The 18,893-nt window shown below is 44.8% G+C and overlaps 1 protein-coding gene across 1 annotated transcript in view; it reads left to right on the plus strand.

Moving 5' to 3' along the window:
- RAB31 (RAB31, member RAS oncogene family) overlaps window positions 1-17,536 on the plus strand; it is a 123,314-nt gene extending 105,778 nt beyond the window's left edge. The window contains exons 6-7 of the mRNA XM_045793880.2: window positions 4,447-4,556; window positions 17,293-17,536. Coding sequence (XP_045649836.1) covers window positions 4,447-4,556; window positions 17,293-17,390 — 208 coding nt within the window. The 3' untranslated portion in view covers window positions 17,391-17,536. The remainder of the gene's footprint in view (window positions 1-4,446; window positions 4,557-17,292) is intronic.
- Window positions 17,537-18,893: the final 1,357 nt, after the last annotated feature.

Genomic DNA, 18,893 nt, shown 5'->3' on the forward strand with positions numbered 1-18,893 from the left:
CCGTTGGATCTGCATCTAATCTCTATCCTGACCCCTGGGCCTGCGTGTGGCTGCTTTCCGGTGGGAGTAGGATGTCAGATAGTTAAGAAAGAAACCCTCGGTGATGCTGATATATAAGGTCGGCAGAACACCATCAGCTCCTGACAGAGGCTGAAAGAGCCATGGTGGGAGGGGCGCCGAGGGCGAAGGACTCCCAGACTACACCTCCTGGCTGGTTGGCAGTAACTTTTTTTTTTTTTTAAGATATTTATTTGAGACAGAGAGAGAACGAGTAGGGGTTGGGGCAGAGGGAGAGGGAGAAGCAGACTCCTTGCTGATTAGGGAGCCCGACTCGGGGCTTGATCCCAGGACCCTGGGATCATGACCTGAGCCAAAGGCAGACGCTCAACCAACTGAGTTACCCAGGCGCCTCTGGCAGTAACTGTTCTGGGTGATTCCTGGGAGTCCTGAATTCTGTACATAGGTTGGTTTAGAAAGTCGAAAAATAGTCTTTCCCATCAAAATTGACAAGCTGTGTTTATACTCTGGCTTGGGAAAATTAGTTTCAATCTACCTGTTCCAGTGCCGAGCACAATGCCCAGCATATGGCAGACACCTGATAAATATGTGTTGAAAAAAGTGAACGAAAGCCACTAGATGCCACCGTGTCATGTAATCATAATTACAGAAGACCAGTGATGGCAGCCTTCCAGCCGTGTGGGGCGTGCCATGGGCCTCTCCTGAAATGAGGCTGGAGGCGTTCCCAGTGGTTTCTATTTTACCTGCAAGAGGCTCCAAGGAAGGAAATTCTCACCTTCTTAAGGCTCTTTTTTCAGACTGTAGTTGTACCTGTTTGTTCCAGCAACAACTTGCCGGGGCCAGCTGGGTGTCCTGCCATTCAATTCAATTCCAACAGTAACTACCTGGAGTTAGCACAGATCCCACAAATGAAGGACTCAGTCCTACAAGACTGCCCCTCCCTCCACTTCAGATGCCAGATGCAGGTCTTGGGTATCCCCAAGTTAACCTCACTTTTGCCCAGCAGACTACCAGTTTGGGGGTTCCTATGTTCCCTGCACCGCAGGTTCAGTAATTCACTAGAACATTCTGAGTTCTGTGAACTCAGGAAAGCACTAGACTTATGATTACAGTTTTCCTCTAAAGAATACAATTCAGGACCAAGCAAAGGGAAGAGATTCGTAGAGCAAGGTTTGGGTTGCCGCCATCCCAGTGCCTGGACATGTTCACCAACTCAAACCTGTCCAAGCCTTGTGTTCAAAAGTTTTCACTGAGGTTTCGTTACTTAGTCACGACTGAGTAAATCTCCAGTTCTCCCATCTCTGGGGTTGGAGGGGGGCTTAAAGTTTCAACCCTCTAATCACGGGGTTGGGTCCTCTGGCAGCCAGCCCCCTCTGATCTCGCCAGGGGCCCCTACCTGTGAGAAACTCAGGTATGGCATCATGGAGCTCTTTATAAATAACAGAGGACACGCCTATCACTTAAGAAACTTCGTGGTTTCAGGAACTCTGTGCCAGGAAGCATGGAGAAAGAGCAAATACGTATTTCTTGTTATACCACAGTAGTGGAAACTTATTTTGACAGACCCAAGTGTGGTTGGTCCTTCTGATTTCAGTTCGTTGTGAGAGGGACTTTCACGGGCCCTCTAGACCGAGTGCGCACCTGTTCTTCAGGAGGGTGGGATATGCCCTTCCCTTGCCTCCGCCCCTGACTCTGGTGTATCACGGTTTGAGAATCTTTTGAACCCCACATATTCTCTGTCTATAAAAATGGAAAGAATGGCCTTTGGAATGTGGGTGCCAGTTGGGCGGTAATGTTGTCAAGGCCTGATGGGAGCAAAGTGGGCAGAGCCAGAGGGTCTTAGGGTAGACCCTGCCTCCATTCCTGATTCACTGTGTCATTTTGGGAAAATCATTTATTTCATGAGACCATTTCTAAACATGGAAGCAGTGTGAGGACACACTTTTCTTAGCTGTCCATTTCAGGGTCCAGCGTGTAGACTGTGAGATGATTGGTCCGCCCGGGTTCACTGCTGTGCTCACGATGGATATTTTGGATTCTATGGCAAGTGACTTTATTCTTGCCTTAATCTTGGCAAAACCTATTCTACTCCTCTTTGCCTCACAAAGGGACTGAGGAGAGGCAGGCTAGGCAAGCATGTGACTGTAATCTGCTCTCCCGTGAGGGGTCTCCAAGGCTTCTTTGATGGCCAGAATCTCCCCTACCCCCAGGTGGAGATTAGCAGGGCACAGCCTGTTTTACCTGAATGCATTTGGGTAGAGATGAGCCCCACCCTTCTATTTATGCTTTGATAAAGACTGCCGGGAAGAAATGAAAAGTAGGGTAACATGCCAAACTGAACATAGAAAAGCCCTTTTCTGGGATGTTTCAAATGTAAAATTCATTGTCACCAAAAAACTCAAGTTTCCTTTTTTTCCCCTTCAATCTTTGTGAGAGGCCTGGGGCTTGTCTGTTGGGAACAGTAGTGAGGGCAGGTTTCCCAGTGGGTCTTTGGTAAGAAAGATTATGGCGGTACGATTCTAGCTGGCACGTCTCAGGAGGCTGCTTTTCTCTGGTTTGGAACCCTGGGGCCGCTGCCTTTTCTACGGCAGACTCTCCTTGAGCCCTTTTTCCAGCTAGCACCTGAAAAGTCCTCCTCTCATTTGATTTGGGGTCCATAACAAATTTAAATGCCAAGGACGAATTTCCCCAGTAACTTTACAGACCCGTAACAGCCTTTTAGGAGGCATTTGGAGGGGTGGAGGAAGGGGAAGGAGGTGGGAGAGGGTTACAGTCTCTTCACCCCGCTCCCAGTTTTGATTTTCTGTCCGCCTATCTTTTCCTGTACCCATCTGTCTGGTCTAGCGTTGTATTCTCCTTGCCCACAACATTAGAGGGGCTTCCAAATTCTTCCCCTCACTCCCCACTCCTGTCTATTTGGTGTACTGTTTTCCCCCAGAATGCGGGGCTGACCCCGTTGCCCTCCTGTTGTTCAGTGGCCACTGGCCATGAGACAGGCGCGGGGGGTGTCTTCCGGCCCATCTGCCAGGATTCCTGCTGGCCACCCCTTCCCCCTCAGCTCCAGTCCTTCTGACCTTCTCTCCATTCTGACACCATATCCTTCACTTGTAAATCCACCCTTACACCCAAGGCCGTGCTGGGTGCAGAACTGACTTTGAACAGTATCTGAGGATGAGGATACTCCCCTGCCATGGGGCCTTTCTCAGGCTGTGGCATCATAAATTGTCATTCATGTTCTCCCTGCTTCATGGCCACACTCCACTCACCTTCTCAGGTTCTGTTGATCAAAGTGCGTCACTTCCTGTACTTCTGTGTACTTCCTGGACTTCTGTACACCACTTGTACTTCTGTACTTCCTGTACTTCTATATACTTCCTGTACTCTGTACACTTCCTGTACTTCTGTACTTCCTGTACTTCTATATACTTCCTGTACTCTGTACACTTCCTGTACTTCTGTACTTCCTGTACTTCTATATACTTCCTGTACTCTGTACACTTCCTGTACTTCTGTACTTTTGGTGCTTCTGTACTTCCTATCATTCTGAAGTGCTTTATTGCACCTTTATTATTCACGTATTGCAGATGTTACAAAGTTGTTGTGGGTTAGAGTAACCACGGATGTTTGTGTTCACTCTCAATTATTGGTTCCAGAAGGCAGGAATTACTGTTTTCTCTAGCACCTACAAGAGAGACTGGCATATAATAGCTGCTCAATAAATATTTATTGAATAAATGACTAAACTTCTGGGCAACAGGAACTGTGTGTTTTTTCAATCTTCGGATCCACCACAGCATCTTCACATTAAAAATAGGTCAATAAATGTCTTTCTAGATTATTCATTTAAATAGAGTTCATGTCCTATCAATCTTTGCAGGAAGAACCTTTTACAGGCGAAAGTCTGGCTCTGTCCTATTGCATCGCAGCCATTGTAGTTATAACCATGTTCATTTCCAGACATTCACATCCCATCACATATTCTCTCTGATTTGTAAAAGACAATATGTAGAAAGTTCTACAAGAGCATGTGTGTGTGCAGGACTGTGCACACGTGTGTACATGCACATACACACAATTTTTAAAAAACTGTGGGAAAAGATTGAAATCAACCCTAACTCTGAAAGCTGAAATGTGTGCTGCCATCTTCCTAAAGAGTTTCCCTAATGTTCTGGAGTTCTTACCTTCTGTGGGGCCGGGCACAGCGTTTTACATGTGGGGATCCTAATTCCATGGACGCCAGAGACCAGGTTTTAAACTTTAAACATTTTCACCCATACTAGTTTTCAGTACTTGCCGAGCGATTGAGTGGTTCTTCTACAGGACTTAGATAAAGGAGCTGTTTCCACATGAGCTCTCTGTTTGGTGTGTTGGTTATTTATAGGGTACAAATGAGCATTCATTTCTGTCTGGGTGTGACCTCTTTTCCAGGGAAGTTCCCTTGAAGGATGCTAAGGACTATGCTGAATCCATAGGTGCTGTGGTGGTTGAAACAAGTGCAAAAAATGCTATTAATATCGAAGAGCTCTTCCAAGGAATCAGTAAGTACCTGACCTATGTTTTTGGCTTTGCTTACGTTTGTATGCTTCTGAGAGTCAGAGGATAAAATCACAGGGTGCTGCCTAGAGCTTTCCCTCTGTGTGACTCTGTCTGATGCCATGGCTGTAAAACCTACAGTCTGCACTGTTACTCCTGACCTATAGCGTGCCTCCCGATTCTGAATTTCCACAGTTCTGTGCTTTAACCCGTCAATTCTATGTTTTGTGAATCAAAATGAAGTAACTGTCTCAAAAGAAGTCATTTTAATTAAAAAGTTGTGTGTTTGACAGCATTTTGTGTTAGTTTATTGAGGGGGAGAGAAATAAAACAGTAAGGTGTAGAAAACTAAAGTCACGTGTTAAATGGAATGACTCTAGGCAAACAAAATAAAGGAGACTTTTAGTAATTTATTTCACCTGGTGGTCATCAAAAAAAAAAAAAAGTCTCCATCCCACAAGACCTGAAATTGGGAATTAGGTGGACACTCGATTTTTCTCATTTTTGATCAGCCAGTTAATGGCAGGTGGCTCCCTTCTTTGTCTCCTGTTCCGGGTCACATTATAATTCCCTTTCTTTATGCCGGTTCTCCGTAAGTAACCTTTATCTAAGACCTGTGTCCCAGCTGACGACCAGATTTCCCCTTCACAACTTCTTTGGTAAAGATATTCTGCGCTGGGTTCCCTCAGAGAGCTCCCAGCTGCCGACTGTCTTGGGAAACTGTCCAGAGCATAACTGGGGACTTTGCCCAAGCATCAGCCTTTACTGAGGTGCTGGGGCTAAGTGGCCTAGGATACCCCCCCTTCGGAAAAGTCGAACCCCTGAACAGTTGGCAGTTGTTTTCAAAGGTCTTATCTGGTTCCAGACAATTCCAGAAGGGAATTCCAGAGGGGAAACTGATGGTTTGATCTCTGTTCTGCCTGAGGTCATTGTTGGCAGTGCTCTCAAAGTCAGAGGGGCCGTCACTTCCCAGAACAGAGTTTATTTCCTTTTAGCTGGTTTTGGTTCATTACTTTAGGCTCTGAGAACACATAGCAGGGATTATTTTGTTTGTTTCTTTTGGCTTGATGGGGAATTCACTTAGAGAAGGGGAACTCTGACCTGGGTTACTTACACGATACAGAAATGCACAAACGCACACATAGCCCCAGCCTTACTTGTTTGTTGGGGTCCACACCACCTTCCTTCCCGTCCTCCTTCGGAGGTTTCATGTTCCCGATGTTATCTGACCCTCTCAACAGAACAGTGTTATCCGTGCGTGTTGACCTTAGTGAATGAACTCTAGAGTGCTAGGTTGTAATTTTATGTTGGAAGCCCTGGATCCCCAGACTCCTGCTCCTTCCTGAAAATGGGCCATGGCTGTAATGCTCAGCTGTGAAGCAAGTGCTCAGCTCCCTCTGTTTCTGCGGGAACGCTGGTGACATCCTTGCGTTTGGCTTGAACTCATTCCATTAACCTCATTTTCCCTCACATCGGACTCGTTCTTTTCCAGTGGTATTTGGCTTTTCTGGTATGTTAGGCAAGTTGTGTGACTAGTCAACATTTTGTTTTGATTAAAGGTTTTAATTAGTGAAGCTAGATAGTTCCTGATGACTGTGACATTGACCCCTTTCCTTTGTGCAGCTTCTGACACGTTCTGGAGCCCTCTCCCCAGCATTAGCCCCTGGCAAGCAGATGGTGCAGACAGCAGTGGCCTGCGGAGGAAGCACAGTGCTTGAGGTTTCAGCACGGGCTAGGAGACTTTCTGAGGTTTACACAAATCATTATTCAAATAAAGAGTGAAATAAGAACCGCAAAGAAGAAAATAAGCCCAAGCAGCAAGTATTAATATCTTAGCTGGAAAGGTACTTCTTCGTCTGGGGAAGCCAGTATACATCTCTTCACCCGTATGAGGTCTTTATGGCTCGAGGAGATGGGGACTATGAGTGAGGAATTCCCAAGATCTTGGTTGTCTGCTTCATTTAAGAAAAATCACATGTTTGGGGCGCCTGGGTGGCTCAGTGGGTTAAGCATCTTGCCTTCGGCTCAGGTCATGATCCCAGAGTCCTGGGATCGAGCCCCACCTCAGGCTCCCTGGCTCAGCAGGGAGTATGCTTCTCCTGCTGCCCCTCCCCCCACTCACAAGATCTCTCTCTCTCTCTCTCTCATAAATAAATAAAATTTTTTTTAAGCATGTGTTTTGCTTAAAGCACTGGATAATTATGGCTTCAAGTTATGGCTTCAAATAGTTAATTCCTATATAAGCCATAGAATAGTAGTACCATCTCCTCTTCTACATCAAATAAGCCATTTTTCTGTTTCATTATACTTCGGTTAAAATCGCCTTAGTAAAGAAGCATGTAAGTACACGGCCCAGAGCAAGACTTCTAGCCATGTGTATACCGTAAGTGCTGGTGCCTCTTTACTCCTTCAGGTGAATTTCTTGAGAATGGGGGTTGTAGCGTAATTACAGGTTAATTTAAGATGCGGCACGGAGTGCACCTAAATACGCTGCAGAGACGTTTCGTTTATTTTCTTTTTCCCTGTTCCTACTTGTATTACATGCGCTCCTCCCTGAGCTCAAAATAGAACGGGATATTGCTGACTTGTACGCTTCCCAAAGCAATGTTCCAAAGACAAACGTGCCTGGGAGAAAAGATGCAATAAAAGAAGTGGTGAGAATAAAAGCCCTTTGAAAAGGTGTGCTTAAACAACATTAATTCATACTGACTTGGAGGAAGAGACAGACGTTTCTCTTCCATATTCCCCGAGTGTTCATAAACCAGAAAGAGACAACCATGTTTTCTAGGCATGAGTTAATGTATTTACTACCTGGACATTGTTTTGCGAACTGTTATCTGTCTGTGAAGGCTGAAGCTACTTTGTAAAGGATTTGGGTGCTGCCCTGTTTTGGGGGGCGGGGGCTGTGCACAGTCTGTCCTCACGTGGTGTCCTCTGATTGGCATTCCTCCATGTGCCCTTTTCTTGATCCCATTTTTGGAGCCCCTTTACTCCGCTGCCTATGTCTCCTTCTCCTCCCTGCATTTCTCCGCGGGGTTGTCCATCTCTCTTTCTTGAGCTCTTATACCTTTAATTGGAACATTGACGTTTTCCTCTTTGAGTTAAAATATAAGAACTATTCTTGGCCAAGAAAGTTGTGGTACATTTGAATGTTTCAACTGGTGTTTGAAAGCACAAAGATATTCTGTTGCTGTTTACTCCTGATAGTGTTACGTATCAAAACCAAACACTTGATGGTCTTCCTTGTGAAACTGCTCTCTCTGCCTGACTCTAATTGAAAAGTGTGGCCCGCAGCTCTTGTGTCTGCTCCTCAGCCGGCTTCGTCTTTACCTCCTCCTTTGCACATCTGCTGTCTCTGACCCTGAATGTGATAACTTCCTCCTGCCAACCTTAATTCCTTGAAGGTCCAGTTCCTTATGAAGTCTTCATCTGCCCCAACTCTCATGGGTGGTTCCTGAGGTTACTTATGGCTTCCCCATCATTCTGACATTTGAACACATTTAAGTGATTAAACTAAATGAACACATTAAATGAATATTCTGAATTTTTCTCCAGGTACTTCAGGCATACACCTACAGCAAAGTCTCTGCGAGCAGATCTTACTCTGTCATATTCTCGATAAAGCTAAGATGAGTAGATAGGGTAGGGCTAAATTCAGGTTTTTGAATTTGGATCTTCATTCTTTTTTTTTTTTTTTTTAAAGATTTTATTTATTTATTTAACACAGATAGAGACAGCCAGCGAGAGAGGGAACACAAGCAGGGGGAGTGGGAGAGGAAGAAGCAGACTCATAGCGGAGGAGCCTGATGTGGGGCTCGATCCCATAACGCCGGGATCACGCCCTAAGCCGAAGGCAGATGCTTAACCGCTGTGCCACCCAGGCGCCCCTGGATCTTCATTCTTGCCTCATGATCTTCCAGAAGATGATATTTCAGTGTGGTCTCTAGATCAAACAAAATGCAGTCACTCTTCTATGGGAACTTAGGATTGGATGACACCAGTCCATCGGACAGTGTCAACCTAGTATCTCTTCCTTCATGTCTTCAACAAACCTATCCTGTACTCTCCTGTGGGTCAGGTGCCTTGCTAGACACACGGGACACCAAGATGGACAAAACAAACTGCTGGTTAAGGCTGGAGACAGCCTGTCGGCACAGTCGAATGGATGTATAATTACACATTGTAATAAATGCTTTGAAGGAAAAGAACAAGGACTGCGGGGATAGCGACAGGTGGGGACTTCAGATCGGGTGGGGGAGATCTCCCCAGGGAAATGATTTTAAGCTGGACCTGGAAAATGGACAGAGGCCAGTTGGGCAAAGAGCTGAGGGGAGCTGTCAGGCTCACTCAGGCCGAGTGAGCACTGGGAGTTGAGTTCCTGAGGCAGGAGGTGAGGTGCTGCATTTTGGGGAAAGGAGGCAGCTGGTCTGCGGTGGGGAGCTCAGGCACGGCGCTGGCAGAGGGGCGTGGAGACTGAGCCAGGTCCTTGCCTGCCCTGTACTGGGAAGGAGGGGCTGATCTTCTGAATGTAGCTGGAAGCCCCGAAAGTGTTTTAAGCAGGGGTGTGGCATATGCAGTTTACACGGAAAGACCCCCACTTGAAGAATGTACAGGGGCAGGGAAAGGTTGGAAATGGTTCCCCAGGCAGGGTGCTGTTGCAGTCGTGCGGGAGAGGGGAGGCTGGGACGGGGTGGAGGAACATGGACGTGAGTTTCAGAAATCTTTTGGAAGTGGAAGCAATAACACGGGAAACAGGCCGAGCATGGAGACCTAGGGACAGAGTGGTACAATCTGATCCTCGCTCCCTGGGTCCCCTTTCCTGGCACACGAAGGCTCCCTTGGGGCTGCATCTGATGGGAGCCTACCAGACTGCATTCTGGAGTGTGAGAGACACAGATTTCGGTTTGTGGATTTTAATTATTCAATTTAAATACTGTTTCCGTATTTTCAAAAAACTCCCTGAGGGCAAAAAGAGGTGGAGCTGCAGGCTCACCAGAAAAATGTCTGTTTTGGGGTGGGAGCTCCGCCAGACAGCTGTGCTTTTGTTCCAGTTAATTTGAATGCTGACTATGGAGAAGAGAACGCAAGGCTTTCTTCTGAATATCACACTGTAGACATTAAGCTAGGTTTTTTTTTTGTTGGTAGTTTGAGAACAAGGTGAGAAATATTTTTTCAAGTGAGTATAATTAGAGGTACAAGCGTATTGGTTTGGAAAAATTAGACTAGGGTGTTCCTGCGAAAGGCAGAAAGTTAAGACTTGGGGGCAGGGATCAGGTCTTGTTCTATAATCATTCTTTGCACAGTGTTAGCTTTGTTAAGTGCCCCGGATTTTTAAAATTCTCTAGTAGTTACTTTTTGTTTGGAACAGGTTTAAAAACAAAACGAAGTGTTTGCAGATTTTATGGTGGTGTAGCTAGCTGTCAAATGGAAGTAGGTTTAGCCATTAAGGGACAGGAAAGGACAAAGACAAATCCTGTCTACTTTCTTACACCAAAAAAGTTAATTTAGGGACTGCAATAATAGGGGATGTCTGGGAAATAATGTTGTTTTCAGAATACGGACTAGCGGGATATCAAAAGCCCTAAACATGTGTATCTTTTATCCCAATGATTCCAAAGCAGAAATTGATCAGGTGTGCAAAACGTAGCAGGAATGTTTAACACACAGCACATTCTCATTCTGTCCCATTGTTGCAATTGCTTAAACATTTATTAGCTCATTCAATGTACCATTTTGCTGTGAAATTGGCACTGTTATCATCCCTATTTTACATACGAGGAAACTGAGGCATAAAGAAGTTTGTCAGTTGCTCTAGGTCACAGAGCTAGTAAGCGAGCGGCCCATATTAGAAGGCTGGCAGGGGGCCCTGGAACTTCTAATCTGTCTCACTGCTCATTGCCTACGGCAGTTTATGGTAACATTATTCATGATGGTAAAACCAGGAAATGACTTAACTGTCCAAAAGTTGGGAAATGGTTTTTAAAAAGCCATGCTGTCACCAGTATAAACTAGTGATTAAAAACGATGATGTAAATCTGTATTTCCTGACACGGAAAGGTAGACTGTCGACTGTGAAACAGAAGTTATGGACCAGTTTGTGTAATATCCCGATTTCATAAAATATGCACCATCTAATATATAATGGTAAATAATATATTCTTCTGGGCGAAGGTTGGAAGGAGATACATACACTTAAAATGTTAACAGTGGTTGTTTCATGGTGGTGAGGTTCCAGGGAACTAAAAAACAAAAACAGGCTTTAATTTGGAAAATTTTAAGAATATACAGCAGTAAACCAAATAACCTAATGAATCAGCATGCACTTATAACGAAGCTGTTTCGTCTCTACGCCACACTCCCCCTTGCCCCCCACCTGAATTATTTTGAAGGCAATTCCAGACATCATTTCATTTGTAAATATTTTCAGAATGTAACCTTTTTTACATAACAACTTCATTATTACATTAGTAATCATAATGCTGTTATCATATTAATATCACCAAATATTCAGTGTTCAAATTTCCAGATGTCTCATATTTGTCCTAAATGGTTTCTCCGTTTGCATCTTACAGTTTGTTTGAATCAGGGTGCAAATAAATTCCACACACAGTGATGAGTGGATATGTCTCTTAAGCCTCTCTTAAGCAAGAGAGCCCCTCTCCATCTTTCTCCCTTTGTTCTCCCCACGTAATTGCTTTATTCAAGAAATGAGATCAGTTGCCCTCCGTGGTCTAACACAGTATGGACTTCGCTGGGTGGGTTCCTGGGTTGCTCAGTAGTATTCCATTGCATGAGGAAAAATGTGTTAATCCAGTCACCTAACATTTGGGGTGTTTCCAGGTTTTGGCAATTAAAAGTAAGTTTGCTGTGAACATTCACATACGAGTCTGTGTGTGAATAAGTACCTCAGTGTGGAACGGCTGGCTTATCTGCTAGGTAATGTTTAACCAGTTAAGGGACTACAAATGGTTTTCCGAAGCCTTGTTAGCATTTTGCATTGCTATCACAAATGTGGGAGAGCTCCAGTAGCTTCCCGTCCTCGTCAACACTTGGTCTGGTCCGTTGATAAAATTTCAGTCATTCTGATGGGAGTATAGTGGTATCTCCTTGTTGTTTTCATGTCCATCTATCCAGTGACTGATAATGTTTGCTTTTTTATGTGCTTATTTGCAGTCCATGTGTCTCTTTGTCGAAATGTTTCAGATTTTGCCTGTTTTGTGTTGTTTTTCTTTTTGTTGAGTTTTCAAGATTATTATTTTTTATTATGTTAGTCACCATACAGTACGTCATTCACTTTTGATGTAGTGTTCCATGATTCATTGTTTGCATATAACACCCAGTGCTCCATGCAATACGTGCCCTCCTAAATACCCATCACTGGCCTATCCCATCCCCCACCCCCCTCCCCTCTGAAGCCCTCAGTTTGTTTCCCGGAGTTCATAGTCTCTCATGGTTCATTCCCCCTTCTGTTTTCCCCTCTTTCATTTTTCCCTTCCTTCTCCTAATGTCCTCCCTGCTGCTCTAAAGATTATTTTTATATATTCTGGATACGTGGTTTTTAAAAATCAGTTATTTGTTTTTTTCTAATATGTTCTCTCAGGCTGTGACTTGCCTTTTCATTTTCTTGACAATGTCTTTGGAAGAGCAGAAGTTCTTAATTTTGATGAAGTCTGGTTTGTTACATTTTCCCCTTGTGGCTAGTGTTTTTTGTGTCTTATAATTTTTAAATGTTAAAATAGAAAAATTAAAGGGACATATCTATTCAATGGAATATTATACAACCATAAAAAGAAATGAGCTATCAGGCCATGAAAACGGTAGAACACGGTAGAACTTTCAATGCATGTTGCTAAGTGAAGGAAGCCAATGAGAAAAGGTGACATTGTACTGTATGCTCCCAACTATGTGACAGTCTGGAAAAGGCAAACTTATAGGGACAGTGGAAAGATCAGTGGTCGCCAGAGGCTCATCAGGGGAAGGAGGGAGGGATGAATTGGGGAGCACAGAGGATTTTTAGGGCAGGGAAACTACTCGCTATGGCGTTGTAATGGAGGATGCCTAACATCATACATTTATCAAAACTCAGAGGATATATGACACCAAGAATGAGCCCTAATGTAAACTGTGGACTTTCATCTGTAATAGTCAATTGTGATAAATATTCCACAGTTGTGCTAGTCGTTAAAACAGGAAAGTTGGGGTGAGGATATTAGGAGCTCTCTTTACTTTAAGCTTAACTTTTTCTGTAAACCTGAAACTGCTCCGTAAATACGTAAATAAATAAAGTCTATTCATTTAAAAAGAAAAATAAAAGGAAAAGATGCCCTTGAATGGTAAGGAAGTCTAATGATTTTAGAGTAACTTAAGCCCCTCCATATTGAAGACTTCTGGCATTTGGGACTACCAGCTTGTGGTGACCTCCCCCTTCTTCCATCTGTGGGCGTCACCATGCCTTCAGCAACCTAGACATTGATCTTTGCTTTTCTTTATCCCTCTCTTTTCTTTATCTCTCTCTGTCAGGTGTCTTCCCACAGTCCTTCCCATCCTTGTTTTCTGCTTCTCTTCATGGCACCCAGATCAAGGCTCTCCTTATCCCTGACTGGACTTCCTGTGCCATTCACTCTGCGTCTCCTAAGCCATTCTGGTCCCGAATGGAGTGTTAGCTCATTTTCCAGGTCTAACGTTCAAGGTCTTCTAGTAAGTCCAGTATTATCTTCTTCACAGCAGCAAAAGAACAGTTCAGAGAATGACTCATGTGGCATGACCAGCCCCCTGGCCCCTGCCCCCGTTCTGTATTCCAAGAGCTGTGTTCCATGCTTGTGAGCCACGGCAGTGTTTCACAGAGACACCCCCCCACGCCCTCCCCAATGGAGAGGCTTAAAGGCCATTATCAGGCGTAAATACTGCCAAGTCCTATTGGTCAGTTTACCAATTGGGGTGATTCAGAGCATCAGGATGAAGAAATGGGAGTTACACAGCAGCTACCAGCCCCTCTAACACCAACAGAAGAGAGCCGAGCTGAGTAAACCCTGACCTTCAGTAAGAGGGGAGAAGAACACAACAGCAGAAATCGCAGGGAGGCCTCCAGGCTCACACAGGGCATGGCCTGTCCTCCACACAGCAATGAGAACAGCTGCAGCCAAGCACGCTGTTTTATTTTTGTTGTGTGTGAAAGCATGACAGCCCCCGGTCCAGAGCCATGATCAAATTTATAGGCTTGGAGTTTGTTTTTTTACATATTGCATTCCCGAGGAATCATTTATAAAACTTGCTTTTTCCCTAGCCTGTCAACTTTCAGGAAAACTAAATTTCAAAAAAAAAAAAAAAAAGTCCTTTAACTTTTCCCAAGCACAATCTTACACAATCCAAACCTTATTAAAATAAACACCCTGGCTTAGGATTTCTGCTCCAGGGTGACTTGTTATGGAGATTGTGTACTCAAAGGATATTTTGTAAGAGTAGAAACCTGCCGACGATGATGTTCAGAGCCTTTCAGATGTTTGTGTGTGTATACATATATATTTATCCTGTTCTCTGCCCCGGTAATTAATACAGATTCAATTGTGTGATCGCCTTGGTACAAAATGCCTTGGCCATTTTCCAGAACCATTCTTTTGTCTAAGTACATTTAACCTTTCGGTAAGTTCTAAATAGAACTTACCAGATCACAAGATCGGGGCCCGTGTGTTTTCACAGCACTGTGGGCTTCCTTCTGGTTTTAAGGTGCTTGCCTCATTGTTATGACTTGCCTTCCTCGACCTCTGCCTTACAGTGGGAGCGTTTCCCTTCCTCTCACTTTGACGTGGGGATCCCAGGTTGTGTTTAGTGGAAGAGTAGGATGGGTGCCGATCCTAGTACCTGAACCCTTCTCCCCAAGCAAACTGCACTTGAGACACGCCCAGGACCCGCTCATGGTCATTCGTTCCTTCCATATTGGTAAGAGCTGCAGATTGATATGGCCGAGTGGCTGTCCGGTTACTTTCTCACAGTCTTATTATTGGTGAGGGAAGGCCATGCTGGAGATATTAAATAGCTTGTCCAGGTTCACATAACTGCAACACTGACTCTCAGATCTCAGGACCACTTAACTAGAGGAGAAAAACAAAGTCTAGGGAAACTGCTGTAACTCTTGGAGAAACACTTTGTCCTAATAAATGAGATTTTGAATATTCTGAAGAGAAACAGGACCTAGCGCCTCTGAGAAGCCAGGTTTGACAACTGATTCAAAAACGCGCTAACAGTTTAAAAGAAATAAGAGAGGAATCTTTTTGAGGCATAACTTGGGTCTATTGGATCTTGCATCCTAAACTTTGTCTTGCTTATTGTCCACGGAGGAGAGAAGTGGGAGGCGGGAAAGAGGGAGGAGGACAGGCAGAGCAAGGAGGGCTGCCGATGGACTGCCCTAACGTTTCTCATTGTGCTTTCCATTTGCTCCTGGTTTCTAGATTTTCTCTCAACCTTTGTGACTTCAGTGTGTTTTGTATGCAGAAGCTGTCTATGTATTTAGAGTACATTTCCTAGGAAAGACCTTATGACATGGGGCATGTAGAATAAGTCACAGATAGGAGGACTAAACACGTAATACTCTTTTGCAAACTTTTTTTTTTTAAGATTTTATTTATTTAGAGAGAGAGAGAGGGAGAGAGTGTGCACAAGCAGGCAGAGTGGCAGAGGGAGAGGGAGAGACAGGCTCCCTGGAGCCTGAAGCTGGGCTCAATCCCAGGATCCTGAGATCATGACCCGAGCCGAAGTCAAATGCTTAACCGACAGCCACCCGGGGGCCCTAGTTTTTTGCTAACTGTAGAGTTAACAACATAAGAATAGCATGAAGTTGATGTTAATATAGGATGTTGATTTTGATATTGTCAAAACTACTGATCAGTGGACAGTACTTGTCTTCGTCAACTAAGGCCGCAGCTTGCACCCATCAGAATGATAATTTTGTCCCAGAGCATTTCAGATGCAAAAGCCGAAGCCCCTATTGTAGCAGCTAACACATTCAGGAAGCTCCTGAAGTCTTAGAAATTTAAATAACGATATAACGTGACACCGTCATCCCTCCGAAACACAGCACTTGCTCTGGAGGAGTAAGTAACACTTGATTGGCAACATCGGACCTAAACAAATCAGCACTGGTAGTCCTTGGCAGCTTTTTCCTCTATTTAGGCTTAAGCTGGACAAAGCAGAAGAGGCATTTTGCTTACTTCCTTTAAATTACGACTAATAAAAACACACAGCATGTCTCCCATACTTCCATCCTCGTTTGCTCCTGGGTCAGTACTGAACTGCTTTGAGAACGGTGCGTGACGGCTTTGCTCGGCTTTGTGGGCTGTCCAGGAGCGGCCCAAACAGTGGCTTCAGAAATGATTACAACCTTCTCATCGGCTTCATCATCAAATGAAGAGCTCTACCATTAATTTTGGATTTTGGATAATCGCCAATGACCTTAATCTTTATGCCTGAGCTTTGATGAGTGGCCATGGCGCCCAGTGTACACAGTGCACTAGTACCTTTGTCATTACCTACTTCTGCCCCTGGTGAAGATGTACCAGGGTGATTGATTCTGTAGAGTCTGGAGGTAACCCCCGCTTGCACTGAAGCCCTTTGTGTTTGGAACTAATTTCCCTTCCATTTCTAATGACTGCTTACTGAGTAAACTGATATGCTGATGAGCTGATTTTAACAACCTTCATTTTAGAGCTAATGTTGCAAGCCTTTTTATGGGGGATAGAAACGTAGCAGAGAGAGTGAACGCGGTGCAGTGGGAAGGACACAGGCTTTGGGACCCATCAGAACATCAAGACAATCAAAGAACCACCTGTGCCACTTGACTGTGGACGTGACCTGCAGCGTATGACCTGAGCTTTCTGAGACTCAGTAAAATGATGAGACTAGCAGCCATCACACCGACCTCACAGCCTTAAGTGAAGACAGTGCCCGTGAGCGTCTTTGAAAACTGTGAGGTCCTAAACACATACTTGTCATTTCCAGGTCCCGTTGCCTTTTCCAAAGAAAGCTTTATTGAGCTAAAACTCACATACTGTCCATTTCATCAGTTTGAGTGTACAAGTCACTGGTTTTAGTATATTTACAGAGCTGTTCATCAACACAGCTTTAGAATATCTCTATCATCTCAAAAAGAAACTGCACACCCTTTAGCAACCACCTCCCTATCCCCTGCCATTGCCTTCTTAATTTTTACTTTGTGTTTATTTAAAGAGACTGTCGGACAATTTTCACAATTTCATTAAGTAAGAATAAGATGACTCGTGCACGGCAGGATGAGGGCGGGGGAGCTTAGTGTTAACGAATGGTGTGGTAACTAGGAAGATTATGTATCTATTTGAAGAAGCAGAAAGATGAGTCCTCATGGTTACCGTGGAGGCCCTGCTGCCGTGAAGCGGCTCGCTGCAGGGGGCAGACCCGTGGGGGGCTGGGCAGGAAGCAGCGGCCTGGTGCCGGTGCACAGTCAGGAGCGTGGGGTTCCAAATCTGGGGAAATCCATGCTATCAGGAAGCTGCTTTTACTTTTCCTTAACTTTCCAAACAGGTGTTTGACTTCAGGCATCAGTGCAAGGAAGGAAGGAGGGAGGGAGGGAAGGAGTGAAAAGAGCCATTCCTGGACCCCTCTACTTCCTGCATAATCCGCATGTTAAGTGGAGGTGCTGAGGTGGGGTCACAGCCTGTATGTGGTGTCGACTGGAAAAAAGTAAATCAATACTGGCCTCCTCTTTTGTTCCAGGTCGCCAGATCCCACCCTTGGACCCCCATGAAAATGGAAACAACGGAGCAATCAAACTTGGGAAGCAAGCCACGCAAGCCAGCCGGCGGTGCTGCTGACCCGTGGGCCATGGTCCGCTGTACGTGAAGAAGCCAGAGCCCACCTCCCATTCTCGGCAGCCTGGCACCCCGCGTAGGGAGAAGTGAGATGCTGGCATGCCATCCTGGAAGACCTGCAGTGATGGGGCAGGAAATGTCCCTGCAAAAGGCTTTTAGAAAACTCCAGAAAAATCCGCCATACTGCCACAAATTGGCCTTTGGTGCATGAAATGCACGTGAGAGGAACAGATGTTAGGTAATAAGCACAGTTGAGTCTTTTGTTGTTGTTGTTAAAAACCTTACAATGTTCTTTGATTTGTACAGCAGTCTCACTGGCCTGTCTGTGTGTGAGGTTCTGAGCTGGCCTCCCCTCTGACTTCCTGGGTTCCTCAGCCCAATTTCAGCAAGTTCCCTGGTGCCACTGACTCTGTCACCTGACCAGCCTTCCCTGAAAGGTTCATTTCATTTCGTTTCGCTTACCTTTCAGTGGAGTGTAATTGGATCATCACTCAAGCTAAAGCCTTGAGCCATTATGAAAGTGGAGAAAGATGTATTAGAAACTGTTGTCTACACCTCTGACTTTTACTTGATGCCTGTGTTTCTAAGTTTTAGTCGTATATAAACAAACAAACCAAATCTGACTAAAATACTTATTGCAAGTTGGGGGGTTGGGAGGCCTAGTTTGAAAGAGTCATTTGAGTAGTTACCGTGTAAACGGTGACAGATGCAGGGTATAAATATTTTTCCAGAGACTGCCTGGGATGCATCATCTCCACAGTAATAAATTCCCACTCTCTTACAGAAGGTTAATTCACAGAGTGGGGTTTTACTAAGACACTATGTCATGGTGTCATATCTAGGGGGAAAATTAACCGGAGGATGCTTGAGTCTAAATCATAGGGCAAACTGCTACTACTATCAGTCAGTAGGTTACAGGAAAGCCAGCCAGAGGAAGCACCAGCACCTTAAGATTCAAGACCCCCCCCCCAAAATTACAAAACTGGAGAAAGTATTTTAGAAGATGCCACGCTTGGGCAGCTGGGCAGGTGGGACCAGAGGTCCAACCCTAGAATGCCCAGTCGCTGAGAGTAGGCTTTTGTAAAACCTTCCCTTCTAGATTCCCTGTCTGCTCAATTAATTGAAGATGTGTGAATCCAATGGAAGGAAAGGAAAAGAAGGCACAGAAGGGAGGAAAAGCCATTTCCACTAGAAATCCAAATCTTATTACCATTCTAACTTCCATAAATACCTGGAATCAAGACGCAGTTGGTTTCTTATTAGGGCTTATATTGGGAGGAAATTCTTAAAGGATATTTGGGTCCGTGCCTTCTGTGGAGAATAGGAAGCTGTCAAGACTGGCTGGTCTCAGGAATGGTTAATCGGGCAGCATGGTGACAGGGCCAGCTGGCACCTTTATGGCTAGGAACATTCGAGGCCCAACAAACATTAATAGAAAACTTTAACATAAAAGCCAGGAAAGAGATGGTGAGATGACAAAAGACCTCAGAGCTCCAGTAACTCAGT

Source organism: Ursus americanus, chromosome 19 (assembly GCF_024610735.1).
Source record: "Ursus americanus isolate L20-20 chromosome 19, mUrsAme1.1.p, whole genome shotgun sequence".
NCBI lineage: Eukaryota > Metazoa > Chordata > Mammalia > Carnivora > Ursidae > Ursus > Ursus americanus.